At 34.4% G+C, this 18,039-nt stretch overlaps 1 protein-coding gene across 13 annotated transcripts in view; it reads left to right on the forward strand.

Annotated features, from left to right (window-relative positions):
• Positions 1-18,039, forward strand: part of LOC143232570 (P2R1A-PPP2R2A-interacting phosphatase regulator 1-like) — a 56,181-nt gene that overhangs the window by 27,794 nt on the left and 10,348 nt on the right. For 8 of the 13 annotated variants that reach the window (XM_076468164.1, XM_076468161.1, XM_076468163.1 and 5 more), the window contains 3 exons: positions 11,414-11,502; positions 11,624-11,679; positions 12,118-12,217. In XM_076468164.1, coding sequence (XP_076324279.1) covers positions 11,414-11,502; positions 11,624-11,679; positions 12,118-12,217 — 245 coding nt within the window. Of the gene's footprint in view, positions 1-11,413; positions 11,503-11,623; positions 11,680-12,117; positions 12,218-17,838; positions 17,969-18,039 lie in introns of all 13 variants that reach the window. The other 5 variants (XR_013017602.1, XR_013017603.1, XR_013017601.1 and 2 more) reach the window with 1 other exon arrangement.

Genomic DNA, 18,039 nt, shown 5'->3' on the forward strand with positions numbered 1-18,039 from the left:
TAAGTTTATTTGTTATAAGTTAGCCATTGTCACAAAAGTTGCCATGTACTTTGTTTTAACTCTTTCAGCAGCTGCTTGGTCCCTGGGACTGACTTTGTAACCTTTTTGTGCTTGTTATTATTTTCATGCTATTTAAATTTGTAAGTTTATGTTCACAATTTTTTTTTAAGTTTTAAGGTTAAACAGCATTTTTCTCATGCTTTTTTGCTTTTCAAATTAACATATCCAACATATAAAGTAAAATTTATCTTAAGATTAAAAATATTTTATGTGTCAGAAAATTTTCTAATTTTGCATAGGAACACCTTATAAGGTCTAGATAGTTGTCAGATGTTTCTTAAGAAAATAATTTGTATTTTATGTTATTTTCACAAAGAATCTGTACAGATTCAGTTGATTTGGCCAATCTTACAACCACCACACAAAATTAGGAAATAAATATAAATGATGCCCTTTGCATTCTAGAATGACTATACATCATAAAACAAACATAAATCTTGGAATAAATAGCTTAAATCTTATAACATTATACATTTAATATTTCTTTTTTTTTATATATTAACCTTTCAGCTATGCTTGGCTAAAAATACAGAATTTACAATGAGCTGGTGCAGATGCACTCATGTTACGGTATCCAGTAATATAAAATATACTTGTCTTATAAAATATAAAAGTGACTTGTCTTGTCTGTGTTTTAGTGACTTGTATTTTGTAAAATACAGCCACATTTCAATTATACATTATATAGATTATTACTATTTACAAACAAGTTTTCCAAATTTATTTTTCTTTAATATAATAGAAAAGTAAATAAAAAAGTAAAGCAAACATTTATCTCTTCTAGTTACAACCTTTGCACTCAGTTGCTGCTTGTCATAGTTTGTTAAACCTTAAGAAATTTTGCACATGGAGGTTGTGAAATGAAATAATTTTTTTTTAGGTTTTTATGTATATGTTTGAATAACCAAAACAAATCATAAATTCAGTGATGTCGAGAAACCCACTTGTTGAGAAATTTATATGTAAAAACGGCTCGTTTGGGTTGAGAAAATATTTTACATAGAAGAGCGAACAACGTTTCGACCTTCTCCGGTCATCGTCAGGTTCACAAAGAAAGAGGTAACTGACCGGAAGCTGACCACATGTTTGAAAGGGGTTGTGTAACTGAGTGTCGGAATATAGAGGGCGGTGTTAGATGTTTGAATATATAATTTTATTTATTTTATTATATTAATATAGGTATAAAGGCGTTCCTTTATATTGGTTTATTTTGGGTTTAAGTTGTTGTACAAGTAAGGCTTCTTTAATTTTTCGTTTGTTTATGTTTGTTTTTTTATTTAGTATTTGAGTGTTTTCTATGGTTATGTTGTGTTTATTTGACTTGCAGTGTTTGAAAACGTGTGAAGGTGACTTTTTATGTTTTTTGAATCTGGTTTCCATTTTTTCTACTTGTTTCTGCAATATAGAAGTCGTAGCAGTTATCACATTGTATTTTGTAAATAATGTTGGTGTGGTGTTTGTCAGTGTAGTTTTTACATAGTATAGACCTCAGTTTTGTGCCTGGTTTTTGAATAAATTTGGCATTAACTGGAATGTCATATTTTGTTACTAATTTTTGCCAAATGTTGGTAATTTGTTTGCTGATGTCAGGAATATATGGTATACAGCAGTATATAGTTTCGTGATTGTTTGATTCGTGAGATATATTTACTTTAGTTGGTTGATTTTGTTTTCAGTCTGGGTGTGTGCGTATAATGTTTTTTACGGTTTGTGGAGGAAACTTATTGATGTTGATGAAGTATTGTTTTATTTTGTCTAATTCATCGTTAATTTTATCTGGTGAGCATAGTTTTATGGCTGTGTTTATTTGGTTTCTTAGTATGTTGAGTTTTTGTTTTGTTTCATGTGCTGAGTCCCAAGGAATGTATAGTCCAGTTTGGACTATTTTCGGTGGATTTCTGTTTTGAATTGTGTATCGGTTCTTGTAATTTTGAGGTTCAGAAATGATATTTGATTGCTTTCTTCCTGTTCACATGTGAAGTTAATGTTGGGATGTATAGAGTTAATGTGATTGAAAAAATTAAGTATGTGTTCTGTAGATTTGAATCCCACAACCATGTCATCTACATATCTGTACCAGTATAGTGGTGGATGTAATGCTGTGTTAATTGCTTGTGTTTCAACTTGTGTCATAAAAATATTGGCTAGAACTGGTGATACTGGGTTGCCCAGTACATTCCGACACTCAGTTACACAACCCCTTTCAAACATGTGTTTAGCTTCCGGTCAGTTACCTCTTTCTTTGTGAACCTGACGATGACCGAAGAAGCAATTAACACAGCATTACATCCACCACTATACTGGTACAGATATGTAGATGACATGGTTGTGGGATTCAAATCTACAGAACACATACTTAATTTTTTCAGTCACATTAACTCTATACATCCCAACATTAACTTCACATGTGAACAGGAAGAAAGCAATCAAATATCATTTCTGAACCTCAAAATTACAAGAACCGATACACAATTCAAAACAGAAATCCACCGAAAATAGTCCAAACTGGACTATACATTCCTTGGGACTCAGCACATGAAACAAAACAAAACTCAACATACTAAGAAACCAAATAAACACAACCATGAAACTATGCTCACCAGATAAAATTAACGATGAATTAGACAAAATAAGACGATACTTCATCAACATCAATAAGTTTCCTCCACAAACCGTAGAAAACATTATACGCACACACCTAGACAGAAAGCAAAATCAACCAACTAAAGTAAATATATCTCACGAATCAAAAAATCACGAAACCATATACTGCTGTATACTATATATTCCTGACATCAGCAAACAAATAACCAACATTTGGCAAAAAATTAGTAACAAAATATGACATTCCAGTTAATACCAAATTTATTCAAAAACCAGGCACAAAACTGAGGTCTATACTATGTAAAAACTACACTGACAAACACCACACCAACATTATTTACAAAATACAATGTGATAACTGCCACGACTTCTGTATTGCAGAAACAAGTAGAAAAATGGAAACCAGATTCAAAGAACATAAAAAGTCACCTTCACACGTTTTCGAACACTGCAAGTCAAATAAACACAACATAACCATAGAAAACACTCAAATACTAAATAAAGAAACAAACATAAACAAATGCAAAATTAAAGAAGCCTTACTTATACAACAACTTAAACCCAAAATAAACCAATATAAAGGAACGCCCTTTATACCTATATTAATATAATAAAATAAATAAAATTATATATTCAAACATCTAACACCTCCCTCTACATTCCGACACTCAGTTACACAACCCCTTTCAAACATGTGGTCAGCTTCCGGTCAGTTACCTCTTTCTTTGTGAACCTGACGATGACCGGAGAAGGTCGAAACGTTGTTCGCTCTTCTATGTAAAATATTTTCTCAACCCAAATGAGCTGTTTTTACATATAAATCATAAATTGCTACATTGATATCATAGAATTCAGTTATAATTTATCAAGATCAGTAATTAAGTTGTATTTAGGTCTAAAAAATATGAAATTTTAAACAGAAAGAGATGGTGCCATTATATTTGAAAATGGTTGAGAAAGCCACTAGGGGACATTTTGAGCTTTTGATTGCTTTATTTTCATGTCATATATAAAAGTAAATGTTTTTAAGGGATTATTTTTGAAGATAGAAAGAGGTGAGTTGGGCCACTATGTTTGATTCAGTACCTGAGTGATATCTTAGCAAATAAAAAGATAGTGTGTTCTTATTTTATATTTTAGCTTGTCATTATTACTGATGTGAGTTCCTAATTCATACAAAACTATGGATTTTGTTTTTTTGACACCACAAACATCTAATCTGAACTTGAATATGAGTTAACAAATGCAGTGACATGACCTTTGACTCATCTAGAAAGGGTTAAAGGGCTGTTTACTTCTATTAGGCATTTGGATAATCAAGAACAAATCAGTACTTATTCTTCCCAATCTTTTATTGTTGTGATTGCTTGATTTACTAACATAGTTGGTCCATTTACTGGAAAAGAATAGCATTATCATAATAACATACGAATATTAAGTGGGGATCATTGGTGTGATGAGTAATGGTAGTTAGACATTGGACACAATACTCCTCCTATTCAGGGTTCTGTACCACCATAACATGAATTTTTACATACCCAAAAATGTGTATTCTTGCCATCTAGTGGTGTGAATTGTTATTATTTTGGTCTTTAATTAAATTTCAACCTAAATAACCTAAACAGACTGACCCTTAAATGAATATAATTAATCACATTTCTTTACCTTTTAATTAGCTTGTTATGAATTTATGACATTTTGTACTTGCCAGTTTGTCATAAATCAGTTCATTAATTTAGTTTTGATATAGTTAACTTATTTTAGCTAAGAAATTATTAATAATAAAGTTGTTTGCAATTTGTAAAAAACATTGAATGTTTTCTCTTTTTTGTAAAATGGTGAAAAATAAATAAATTATTTATTATTTATTTTATTAGTTATAGTATAAAGTTAGTATAAACTTTTACTTTAGTATACAGAATAGAGTTTAGTGATGCTATTTTAACAGGCAGGTCAGAGATATGATAACACTTACTATAAATTTTATTTGTTTAAAACCATGATGTGCATTCATGAACACAGATTACCAACTTGAGGAATTTACATAAAGAACAAGAATTCAGATGAAATTTGAGTTACCACAAAACATACAAAATACAGGAAATAACTCAATACAGTTTATTGTTCTTTGGTATTTCTTCCAAGGTTTTCAAGAATAATTCAGTTAGTTTAATTAGTAGATGAAGCAAACTACCATCTTTAGGCTTTACTGATATTTAGTATATTACATCCCTGGACAGAATTATGAGATAGTAATTTTAATTTACACAGAGGTTGGATAGTATAAAATTTCTATAATGATTCTCTAAGATTCTATAAGGCTTGCTGGTTCAGTGAAGGAGTGCATTCTTGGTTATTTCTGCTGACTGTGTTTTTAACACAGCTTTTATGAGGCTGAAACAGGATATTGTAAGATTCAAAACATCTTGTTAATGTAGTTGATTCATGAGTATCTGTTTTTAGTGTTCTTCAAGGAATCCCAATTGAAAGTTTGGTTTTTGAATAAACACTTGTTGCTAACTTATATTCTGTTGATGCTTTTTACATTACAAGATCTACTAGGGTTTTACTTGTCTCTGATGGCTTTAACTGCAATATAATGTACCACTTTCTCTCTGTGTAAAAGTTATCTAACATTGAACACCTTTTCTACAAAATATTTGTCTTATATGGCCTCACTTCACAGTGAATATGTGAGATACCGAGTACAGTTTCCTGTAGCAGCTTCCATTCAACTCATTTACAAAATGACAGTAAAACATATTTCAGACTGAAATAGTTCATTAAGTTGAATTCTAGTAGTCAATGGCCACATATCATTTAAAAGAAGGAAGTACATACTGTGAAAAATTATGGACTGTATTGAAACCATGGTTCCCTGATATGTGCTCGTTGTGGTGGCAAGGATCATGATGCCTATGAATGTGACATGGAACCACATTGCATTAACTGCAATGGATCTCAAAGAGGTGCAGCGTTTGAAAACAACTCATAACATTAGTTTTCCTGAGGCTTGGAAATTGCTGCCCGCCACTCCATCTCAGACATACGCTGCTGCACTTCGTTCCACAACTACAGTGGGAGTGCAGACAGATCTCTCTATGCCTCCAAGAGAATCATTTTCAAAACAAAGAAAAAGCCTTTTGACCTCCATGGTTAAAAAGGTTGATGAATCGACTTCCACACCCATCTCTGTTCCTTCCATACATTCCAACAAATCTCAAGATCCACATCCTTCAGTTTCATATACAGGCATTTCTTCTGATACATCTTTTTCTCCCACCCCAAGAGGCAAAACAATCATTCGTTCACGTCCTTAGTCACTGGAATCCCCTTCCAATAACAAAGACCTGCCCAATCGAACCAGGGCAGGATCCATGGAGGTTGATAGATCTCCTCCAACTGAGGACAGTAAGGAAAGAAGACATGGTCGCAAACAGAAGGGTTCTCCAGCCACTTCGCCTACCCATCATTAAAAATGGTCATCTTGATACAATGGAACTGTCGAGGTTTACATTCTAATCTGGATGACATCAAAACATTGATTGCTTCCTACCATCCTGTATGTCTTTCCTTACAAGAAACATTTCTAAAACCTGCTGATATAGTCACCATTTGGCAGTTTTCTCTGTACAGAAATGACAGGCTGTGTGATGAACAAGTACATGTAGGGGTGGCACTATTGGTTGATCAGCATGTGCCCACCCTGTCTTTGTCACTCAACACACCCTTGGAGGCTGTAGCCATCCGTGTTTCCTTGGGTCATACCATCACTGTTTGTTCTCTCTACCTGTCCCCTGGAGAGACATATGATCAATCAGACCTTGATGCTCTCGTTGAACAGTTGCCGTCTCCCTTTCTACTCCTGGGGGACTTTAATGGACATCATTCCCTCTGGGGTAGTGCTGTTATTGATGATAGGGGTCGCTCTGTAGAGCGTATGCTCTCTGATCACAACCTTTCTCTTTCCAATACTGGTTCTTCCACTTATTTTTATGCACCTAGTCAGTCCTTTACCACTATTGATCTTTTAGTTTGCTCCCCCTTCATTATTCTCCCATTTTTCATGGAGGGTTGACAATAATCCACTAGGCAGTGATCATTTTCCTATACTTTTGAGATAGACTGGCCATGGTCGATGCCACCCTACCCACGTGCCCTGGTGGAAGCTGGATCAGGCGGACTGGTCCACTTTCACTGCTTTCGCAGAACTTGATCCTGCCATCGTTAATCAGCCATCAATAGCTGACTGTGTGGTAGCGGTAACTGGCTGTATTATACAAGCAGTTGCTCAGTGTATTCCTAAAACCGCGACACGTTTTCCACGATTCCCTCGTCCGTGGTGGAATCCTGCTTGCCACTTAGCACGGAAGGCTCAAACACGGGCCTGGAATACTTTTCGTAGATATCCCACACTTTCGAACCACGTCGCTTTCCAATGGACCCGTGCACATGCTAGGTGGGTAAGACATCAAAGCCAGAAGTAATCTTGGATTAAGATCACAACTAGCATAGCTTCTACCACCAGTTCCAAGGTCATATGGGACAGGATTCGAAAGGTCAGTGAGCACTACAATTCTGTCCCCCTCTCGATCTTACTCTCTGATGGTCCGGAGGTAGCTGATGTCCGGAGCATCGCTGATACTCTAGGTGAAAGCTTTTGCCAGGTATCTAGCACTTCTGCTTGTTCCTCCACCTTCTTGGCCATCAAGACTTGGGTAGAGCATTCATCTCTTTCCTTTTCGAACTGACTGTCTCTTTGACTGTAATTGTCCCTTTACACTGGTGGAACTGAAAATGGCCCTTCATCGGTCTGGCAGTACATCTTTTGGACCTGATGATGTACACTGTGACATGCTGCACCATCTATTTCCTGCTTCTCTTGATGTCCTTCTAATTGTCTTTAACTGGATCTGGTAGGAGAATGTTTTTTCTGATGCTTGGCACCAGGCTATTATTTTACCTTTCTCTAAGCCAGGGAAATATCCCAAGATTCCTTCAAACTACCGTCCAATTGCTTTGACGAGCTGTCTCTGTAAGACCTTAGAAAGGATGGTTAATGCTCATCTTGTTTGGTTCCTCAAATCAAACAACCTCCTCTCGCCCACCCAGTGTGGCTTCCGACAACAGCACTCCACTACAGACCACCTAATTTGACTTGAAACATCAATCAGAGTAGTCTTTCTCAAACGCCAACATCTTGTATCAATATTCTTTGACATTGAGAAGGCTTATGACACAACATGGAGGTATGGCATTTTGCAAGACCTCCATACATATGGGTGACGTGGCCATTTACCCATGTTTATGAAAAATGTTTTAATGGACAGGAGATTCCAAGTATGTATGAGTTCGACACTCTCCCATTCTTTTGTACAGGAACTTGGAGTCCCTCAGGGCTGTGTTTTGAGTGTCACACATTTCAGTATAAAGATAAATGCCATCACTGAACAACTCCCTCTCACTGTTGCGAATGGGCTGTATGTCGACGACTTTCACATTTCGTGTCAGTCGTCGAACGTGAGAAATATTGAGCGGCAACTACAAACTGCTCTCAGTCGTGTACTGAAGTGGACTATGGCGAACAGCTTTAATTTTTCTCTCTCTAAAACTGTTTGCCTGCACGTTTGCTGCCAATGGGGTATTCACCCTGATCCTGAACTTCATATCGATGAAGTTTCGCTGCCAGTGGTCCCTGAGACCAAGATCTTCGGGCTTATCTTTGACCATAAGCTGACCTTTATACCACACTTAAAGCAGCTACGGGTCAAATGCACAAGAGCACTGAACATCCTCCATGTCCTCTCTACTGCCAGTTGGGGAGCAGATTGATGTTCTATGTTGAAGGTATGTCATGCTTTTATTCGATCAAAACTCAACTATGGATCACTTGGCACTAATCTGGCATTGATGCTGGTCCCCATTCATCACCAAGGACTTCGACTCTGCACTGGGGCTTTCCGCACTTCTCCAGTTCAAAGCTCATACGTTGAATCTCATGAACCTTTACTGCACCTTCGCTGTTTACAACTATCTTTACTATATTCTTCGAAACTTCGTTCCTTACCAAAGCATCCCACCTGGGGATGTGTTTTCCTTCCTCAGTGGGCCGTACTTTTTCAGAACAGATGATCTGCCATTGCTCCTTTTGGCCTTTGCATCCAGGTGCAATTGGATGAATTGGGTCTGTCCTTGGATAACATTGCAGAATCCACAGGTCAGCTCATCCCACCATGGCTTATTACATCCCCCAAATGTGACCTTTCTTTCAGTCATCTGAAAAAGGCAGATACTCCAGATTGGAAGTACCGTCTTTTATTTAATGAACATCTTTCAAACAATCATTCCATTCCAATTTATACAGATGGTTCCAAAGCAGGTAATTCAGTGGGCTCTGCCATGGTTTGCTGCTGTTCGGTGGTTGCGCGCAGAATCCTCTCTACAGCTATCACTGCTGAACTGTATGCCATATCTCTTGCCCTGGATCATATTGAAGCTGATCAGTACTCCAACTGCACTATTTATACTGACTCGCTTAGTTCTCTACTGGCCCTGGAATCTCTACACGTTGGCTCACACCCTGTTCTCGCCGATATTCAAAACCGACTGGCCCATTTCTCATTAACTGCTACTTCTATCCAATTTTTCTGGATACCAGGCCATGTTGGTATTCGCAGGAACGAACTTGCAGACGCGGCAGCTGAATCTATCTGCTCAGGCACTATCACCACTGTGCCTATTCCGTACATAGACTATGCTCCTGTATTCAAGGCTCAGCTCCGTGCCAGCTGGCAGTCCACTTGGAGTGAGCAACGCGACAACAAGCTTTTTCAAATAAAACCCTATATTGGGCTTTGGCCATCTAGCTTCCGTAAGGTTCGGAAGGAGGAAGTTGTTCTAACTAGATTACGCGTTGGTCACAATTTTTTAACTCATCGTTTTCTTTTATCTGGAGCTGTTGCACCAGTGTGTAGTTTGTGTAACACTCAAATCACTGTAAGCCACATTTTACTTTCTTGCCATCGTTACGACTCTCAACTGCGGCACTATTTTAAACATGTTTTTTCCCAGGGTTTATTTCTAACATTGGACAGTGTTATTGGTGATGGTGACACTGTCCACCTTGATAAAGTTTTTAGTTTTTTAATGGCCATTAATCTTTTTAATCTCATTTAAGTGTTGGATGTTTATTCATTACATCTTTTTAATTGTGGTTCCCTTTTCAAAGTTTTAATCTCTCTAGTTCAATTTGAAATTGGAAAATGGCCAGAACATTAAATAACTCGACACCAGGACTGGAAAGGCCAACTTCAGGTGACTAACGCTGCTGTTTGAACTATCCGTTAGTCGTTCTGGCGAGTTGTTGTTCCAATTTTGATGCATGTCTTTTAAACTTTTATTACTTTACTCTTTGGTACTGGCCATAATGACACATAACCCGGAACCAGGACTGGAAAGACCATCTTCAGGTGACTGACAGTGGTTCTGGTACTTGCCTGTTAGTCTTCCTGGCGGGTTGTGATCATTACCATTCTGCTACAGGAAGTCCTTTACAACTTTATAGACTGGATGTCAACATTGGTTTTATGCAATTTTCTGTTTTTAATTGCTGTTTTGTTTTTACCTTCATTTACTTTTACAAATTTTACTACATTTATTTTACTTTTACCTTTTTACTGGACATTTGGCTACTCATTATTACGATTTTGCTGTATGTCTTTTAAAACTTCTATTATTTTACATTTTGATAATGGTTGCTATGACACATAACCCGGAACCAGGACTGAAAAGACCAACTTCAGGTGACTGACGGTGGTTCTTGAACTTACCTGTGAGTCTTCCTGGTGGGTTATGATCATTACCATTTTGCTAGAGTAAGTACTTTACAACTTCTTTTACTCTGCTTTCTCTCTTAGCAGTGTAACTAGGTGTCAACATTGGTTTTATGCTTTTTCTGTTTTTCAATGATGTTTTGTTTTACCTTCATTTCATTTTCTGTATTTTACTACATTTAATTTGTTTTTACCTTTTTACTGGACATTTGGCGCAGATAGCCTAACTGCTTTGTGCCATAAAACACTAAATCAATCAATCGATTAAATTTTTTTTGAAATTGTAAACTTCAGAGCTAAATCTTTCATCCTTCCTTCCAAAAAAATTAATTCTGTTGTTCTTTCATTTCTGTATTATCTTTATATGATGTTTCTTTCACTGGTAAACCCACAATGGAATGCAAACATTTCCTGCAAGTTAGTGATATATGTTTAAACAGTTGTTTGATGTTACTTAGTTATTAGAAAATACTCAGACTGCGAATGGTCTATGAAGTAATTCTTCAAAAAATGTGTTCTGCATATTGAAACAATGGGTGTGATATAGTAGTGAAGGTAAAATTGTTACTTGATCAAACATGAGTTGGCAGTGGATGTTGCTGTCTATCCTATAGCCTGTCAGTTCAAGTTAGAAATTATAATTATTTATGAACCTTAGTATTTTTGTGGAAAATTCTGAAAGAGGAATGTTTACCTCTTTAGTCTTCCTTACTTTTTTATTATGGAAAAATAAAAGTATTTTTTCATCATCTAATCCTATGATTGTATACAGTAATTATTTGAGAAACTTAATTGTATTTGTTGCACTTCAAGTATTTTCATTAGTAATGAAGTAGATACTTTAGTAGATATGTTGATTAATGTATAATTACAAACTAATGACACAAATACATAAAATTTTTTCTCTTATATTTCAGCAATGGTTTTCTCCTTCTACAAGTCTTTTGAGGACTTCCTCTTTCCTTAGTCCTAGTCCCAGCCCTACTCGCAGAAGCTTTGCATCTCGGTAAGTATTTTTAGCAGTGTCCAGTGGTTTTACCAGCAGCTGTAACTAAACAGAAGATATTATGTGTGTATTGAATAAAATTCTTCCAGAAAAATGTCTTTTAAACTCATATCTCTTTCAGGCGCAGCCAAAGTCCTGTTGCCCTGCGACCCAGTCAGTTCTCAGTCAAAAGGAAATGTAAGTGATCTGAACTAAACAGTCTGAGAGTTTCTTAGAACTGTAATAAATAATATTATATCAGATAAAAGTTTTAATAAATATGTAATTCTTCAGGAATGTATGGGTTTATAAACTGTACAGAAGATTGCATTATTTATTACATAGCTGTAAACTAAACCAAACTAATGTTTTTTTGTCATGTTGGGATAAGATTTTCTTTATAAAATAAAATAAGGCAACAGATCATTTTCTATTTTTGGTGTAATACAATTGTTAAAACACTTTTTATAGTTCCTAGAATTTTAGAAACTGACAACTGATGTTGAGTATGTGTTATTTTAAAGGCATATTTAAGTTTTCTGTAGGTTTTTGTAGGTTTGTGTTTATTTCAACAAATAATGTTTTTAAAATCTGGGATTATAAATCATAGTTAGCTCTGAGTCTTTACTTTTCTAGATGACATAGAAATGGAACAAGATAGTATTGGAAATTCAGCAAAAAAAATTAATTTGGGAACAGGAACTCCAGAGAGAGTAGTAATTACACATTCTCACAGGTAAGCTTCTACTTTTCAGAGGAACTATTACATATTCATTGTCCTGCAAGTAAGCTTCTAGTCTTCAGAGTAAATATGAAAGATCTAGTGGCTCATAGGTAAGGAAGACTATCATATAGGCTTCTATGTATTAACAGTATGAAGTGATATAACTACAAGTGGGACGTTTTGTGCTGTAATGACTTAAAATATGCTAAACTGGGCCCTATGGTTCATTATTGAGGATATATCTTTGTTTTTTCTAAACAATAGAACATTTTTTTCTGTTTAAATATGTAACAAGATTAATAAAAGTAATGTAAAAAATTAAAAGTGATAAGATATTTTTTGAAAAGAAGGAAACTAGAGTCTGTGAAACTCTAATGAATAAGACAAGTACTTTGGTACATAAAAAAATGTTATAATGAACAAGTGCTTTCATCACAATTTTAAGTTGAGTATCTTTGGCATTGAGCAGTCTAGAATAGCTGCTGCTGTTGTTTTTTTGTTTATTGAGCAAGAAAACATTTGTTTTGTATTTTTTTCCATTCATACATTCCAGCACAGAAGTCACTTGAGTCATTTATTTTAAACCTACAAACCGTTAACATAGCTCTTTAAAACCCACAATTCTGTATGGAATAACTAAAGTATAACTTTTTTTTAAATATTTAAAAACGGAAAAACATATAGCAGATGAAAAAAAAATACAACTTACAGTTCCTAACAGTGTTCTTATTGGACAATTTATCCATCTGGTTAAATATATTAAGTAAGGTTAAATATGATTTCTTGGTCAGTTTTCATTCTTGATTGATTTCATTGCTGAAAATCTTAACTTCTTAATGACAGATTGTCACAAACAGAAATGTGGCTTCACTTGTTTGTCTTTAAACTCAGTATTCAGTTTGAACACTTATCTGGAAATCTGCCAAATTAATGGTGTTGAAATTGAGATGCAAGGATGTTTCCCAACAATTTTCATTAAATACATCCTGTTGCTGAACATACAGATGATTGAGATTCCACTAGCAGACTGGACGGATCCTAGACCCAGTCAAAATAATTGACTTTAGCGGTGGATTTTCTTTGGAGGCTTGCAAAGCTCTGAGCAAGTTTTTCCAACATTTTCTGGTGGTGCTGGATGACAGTATGGATTACTGATGCTGAGTGACACAAATAATCTTGAAGGATATCCATGAAAGTGGAAACATCTGTGACTCTTAGTCGTACCACCTGCAGAGTTTTTCTTTGTCTTTTTGTATAATATGTGGTTATTACATTCGTTATAGGTATCAGTCAAGTAGGCTAGACTGGAAAACCATAATGAATTATTGAAATGTTCTGTTATTGCGACTCTACCACCTTGCAGGAATTTTTTCTGATTATTTCTAAATTTTATGTCCTCCCCAGCACCGCCAAGTGACACAGTGGTAAGTTGGCAGGCTTATGATGTTAAAAATTGGGTTTTAACACCTATTAGAAATAAAGCACGTATGGCCCATTATATACTTTTGTGCCTAATAACAGCTAAACTAATCTCATACACACCTTTTACTACCCTTCCTCCAAAAAGCCATCTTCATTCTTTCACTAGTTTTTATATTCAAAATGTAATCAAACAACTATGTTATTAATATATGTCAATAAATTTGACATGAAGATATAGTTTATAATTCAGGTTTTATTATTATTTAAGTTTAACTTTTGTTTCAAAAAGAAACACAGATTATCAGTTTCCTTTGTCAGCTTATGCACCTCTGTTTCTATTTCTTCATTTCAAAATTAGAAACACAAGATGAACGTAATTACAAGTAAGAATCTTAATTATGCACCTCTAACCTTCTTGATTTTCTGAGATACAAAAAAATTTGTCAAACCCACCAGAGAAGTCCATTTTCTTTTTCTCTCTGATTTTCTACATTCTTTCTCTCTCTCTCTCTTCTCCTCCCCCCCCCCTGCTTTATGGACATTACACAGCCTTTAAAAGGAGCAGGCTTTCCATTACATGAGTCTACATATCATCTCATTTGTCCCACTGTTTAATCATTAGATAATTTTGTTCATATAGTTTTGAAATAACTGTTTTAGAACACAATAACATACAAGTCACAGTAATAAAATATCCCCAAAACTACTGTAATCTGTACAAGTTTCTGTGTAAGCCATAAACAGGTTAAAACTTAATTAGCACAGTTTGAACTCTTTTTTTTTTTTTTATCCTCAAATGTGTAAAATTCAGTGGGGCTTAGGAAAGAACAGTTGTTTATATTCTGGTGGAAATGAGCTCAAATATGCAGTAAATATTATAAATTCTGGTTGTTATATATATTTTATATTTATTGTTATGTATTTTTAACAAAGTAACTAAAATAAATTTCTTGGTTTAGCCAAACAAAACTTAAGTGCTATGTCAAAAACTCCCAAGATTGTGCTAACTGTGTACATACATCATATTGTGCTTTCTACATTCTGTTTATATAATATAGATTGCTAGTAACATCTAATGGCTCTTCTGTGATTTATTACTTTGTGGTTATAATGTTTATTTCCACAGTGTGTACAAGGTGCTGCAATAAAACCATAAAATAATACAGATATGAATAGGTTTGTTTGTTTTCTTATAGCAGATCAACATCTAGCTATCTACTGAGCCCACTGAGGGGAATCGAACCCCTGATTTTAGTGTTGGAAATCTGTAGACTTACTGCTGTACTAATGGGGGGCATGAATAGGTTAATTGTTAAGATTAGCAATTTCAAACTTACTCAAGTCAGTTTAGATGAAAGAATGCTATTTCCCGTTTTATTTCATGTTTTTCAGCTGTACATTGATTTATTTACTGACCCAAGAATGAAGTATGCTGTTAGTGTTAGAATAGAGAAAATGAAAGAGACAAAACACGAAATTTCACTAAAAACATATCTGATGTTCATTTAGAAGGTTCTAAGTATAACGTAATTGAAATATGAAACTAAGATGGAGAAAAGTATTTTATTTTCAGCATGAAAATCACCTTTTACTCAAACTGAATCAGTTAAGACTTCAGAAATTTACAGACCAGTATTTTAGTATTCATTAGAAGCTAGCTAGTTTATCTGAAGTTATGAATAGCTTTAAAGACACAGGTTCAGTCCAGTGTATACCGATGTTGATCTTAGAGTGTTAAATTATAATCAGCTGAAATCTTCTCACAGTTAACTCCCATTTCAGCACACAAAGCACTGAAAAGATTAATGTCCATTAAATTTGCTTTTGCAAAATTAACCACCTTAATGAGTGAATCATTAAGCTTTCTGCATATTAGCTACAAAACTACTTTATTTACTATTGGTGCAGCACCTTATTTTACCATCAGTTTCCCCAGTCCAGCAATTTAAAGTAATAAAATAGTTCAACAACTTAAAGGCTTTTATACTAGTTGTTTTCTGTTGTATTTTTTTGCAGAATAAACATTTCTCACATAAACATTAGTTGTGCTAAACTGGTTAATGTGTGAAGCTGGAAATACATAATACAGAGCTTTATGAATTGCCTTGGTATTCTGGTTTTTCACATTATTACCATATTTCTTGGACCATAAGATGTACAAGATTTTAAAAGGAAGGAAGTTGGAAAAAAATTTCAGTGCACATATTTAATACTTACATTAACTGTACCATTGTAGAACAAAACAGCAGGGCAGCATACTGAAATGCAATGTAGCATGCACTTTTATTATTTGTTAATGCTGTAAAAAGTTCTCACTACTGCTGTCATGATTATCTCTGGTGTCAACAAACTGTCACTTACTTCAAATAGTTTGTCATGTTCATTGCCATCTAGGACACTGCTGATACCACACTTCTTGAATGACTTCAAAACTGCCTTATGTTTCATTAATTACCACCTATTTCTCATCCACTCACACACCCTTCATATTCCATATTAGTGGAAACTCATCATTTTGGAACCTCCATCAGTTTGGTCCACACATCTTACAGGAATTCTTGAAATGGCTCATTTATTGAAATGTGCAGTGGATTTAACTGGCTGGAATCAAACCTGGTTCTAATACCCATGCTTAAAACATACCTTTTCTAAATCTGTTGTATTGGTATAGTGCCCCACGAAAATCAGTAATGCTCGCTACTGCCAACCTCTTCACACAGTTATTTTGGTAAATAAGTAAATTCTGTTTTTCCTGTGATTAGGTATCCAGTTTTTTTAACTCTTTTTCTAGCTGTAACCATTTTGCAGCATGCCTACGAAAAGAGTACTTACTTCTTTCTTTTTATATATGTTTTTCTCTTGTTTCTTCCATTCTCGTATCTTGTTCTCAGTTGGAAGAGAACCAAAATGTCTTTCATCTGCTCCAATATGAATCATACAATAAACGAAAACCTTTTTTATTTCATACCTATTTGGGTCACATTAGATTTTACAAAATGAATGTTAACTTGTTATTGTTCATAATTCAGAAACATAATACTTAATGTGAGAATTATATTGAACTGTGAGTTTGCACAACAATGTGTAGTGATTTAGAACAAAGGCTTAATTTTGCTGTTAGTGAAGTCATTTTCAGTCTTTATAATTGGCAGAATCTTTGGACTGTAAGATTCAGGGAGACTGTGACTTTTTACTAGAAAAAAAGTATTTTAATGATCTGGAAATATAGTATTCATTTCACTGAAATGTCATCTCTTAATGGTGTTTTATAAAGGTAAATTTATTATTGTTGTAATAACTTCTACATCTAGGTTGTTGCATCACATATCCTTGGCTGAAGTCAAAATTAAGTCTTCCCAATGAGTAAAATTTTGTTTTACTTTCCAGTTTTTACTGCAATTAAGTAAAATGCTTTTCAAATAATTTTGTGTTTGTGTTGTGGCTCTTCCTGTAAATAGGATCCATGCAGATATGGTTTAGCTTCCTCCTACACCTTTAGGTTCTTGTGCATGAGATGTGATGTGTGCATAAAATATAAAAATAAATGAGAGATCCAGTGCTGTAACTGGACAAAAAAATTTTGTGACTCCCCAAGGCAGCAGTTGTGATTTAATTAGAGATTTGTGCATCATAATCAGTACTACACAATGCGACTAGTTGAAAATAGTAAATAATAATTACATTTCATTGTTATAATTTTTCACTTGGATGCTGCCACTTCCATATCCAACCCTAAAGGACCACAGTTTGAAAGTTACTGATCTCATACTACTATGTTAAAATAACTTTCGTATAGTAATATGCATTATAGTGATTGCTTTTGTTTCAAATTAAATCTTTGACAGTGACAATGGAAATTACTATTGCAACTAAATTTACTTGTTTTTTCTCTTCATTACTACTTGCTTGGCTGCTGTCATAATGAGGTAATTTAATTCATGAAATAAAGAATGTTAAATAATTTTGCTATTGTAAAATGTTTAGTATTCTTGCACATTTTCTTTGATGAGATTATAAATTTTCTGAGAAAGTGAAACTGAAACCAAGCAGTATTTTAATCTGTTACTTATGTGGCAGGTGCTTTAGCTGACCAAGCTACATAGACCTAGAAATTGCAATATTCATTATATCTGGTAGTTAAATTTTTTTTAAGTAGAATTAATAAGTTATAAATTCAAACATATTCAGTCTGGGTGTTTATTTCTTTATAGAATTTAAAACTCCACAGAACAGTGTGCCATCCCTAAACTTTCTACTGTCACAAGAAGAAAAGAATCTTATCTTGATAATCTTTATATCAAGAAAGAAAATATATGAACGTTTTTAAGTTGAAATAGCTAGGTAAATGTTTTATATTAATATAATAGGATTTATTATTTTGTAAATACCTTTTACTTACCAAAGGTTAAATA

The sequence above is a fragment of the Tachypleus tridentatus genome, chromosome 11, assembly GCF_004210375.1.
Source record: "Tachypleus tridentatus isolate NWPU-2018 chromosome 11, ASM421037v1, whole genome shotgun sequence".
NCBI classification, from domain to species: domain Eukaryota; kingdom Metazoa; phylum Arthropoda; class Merostomata; order Xiphosura; family Limulidae; genus Tachypleus; species Tachypleus tridentatus.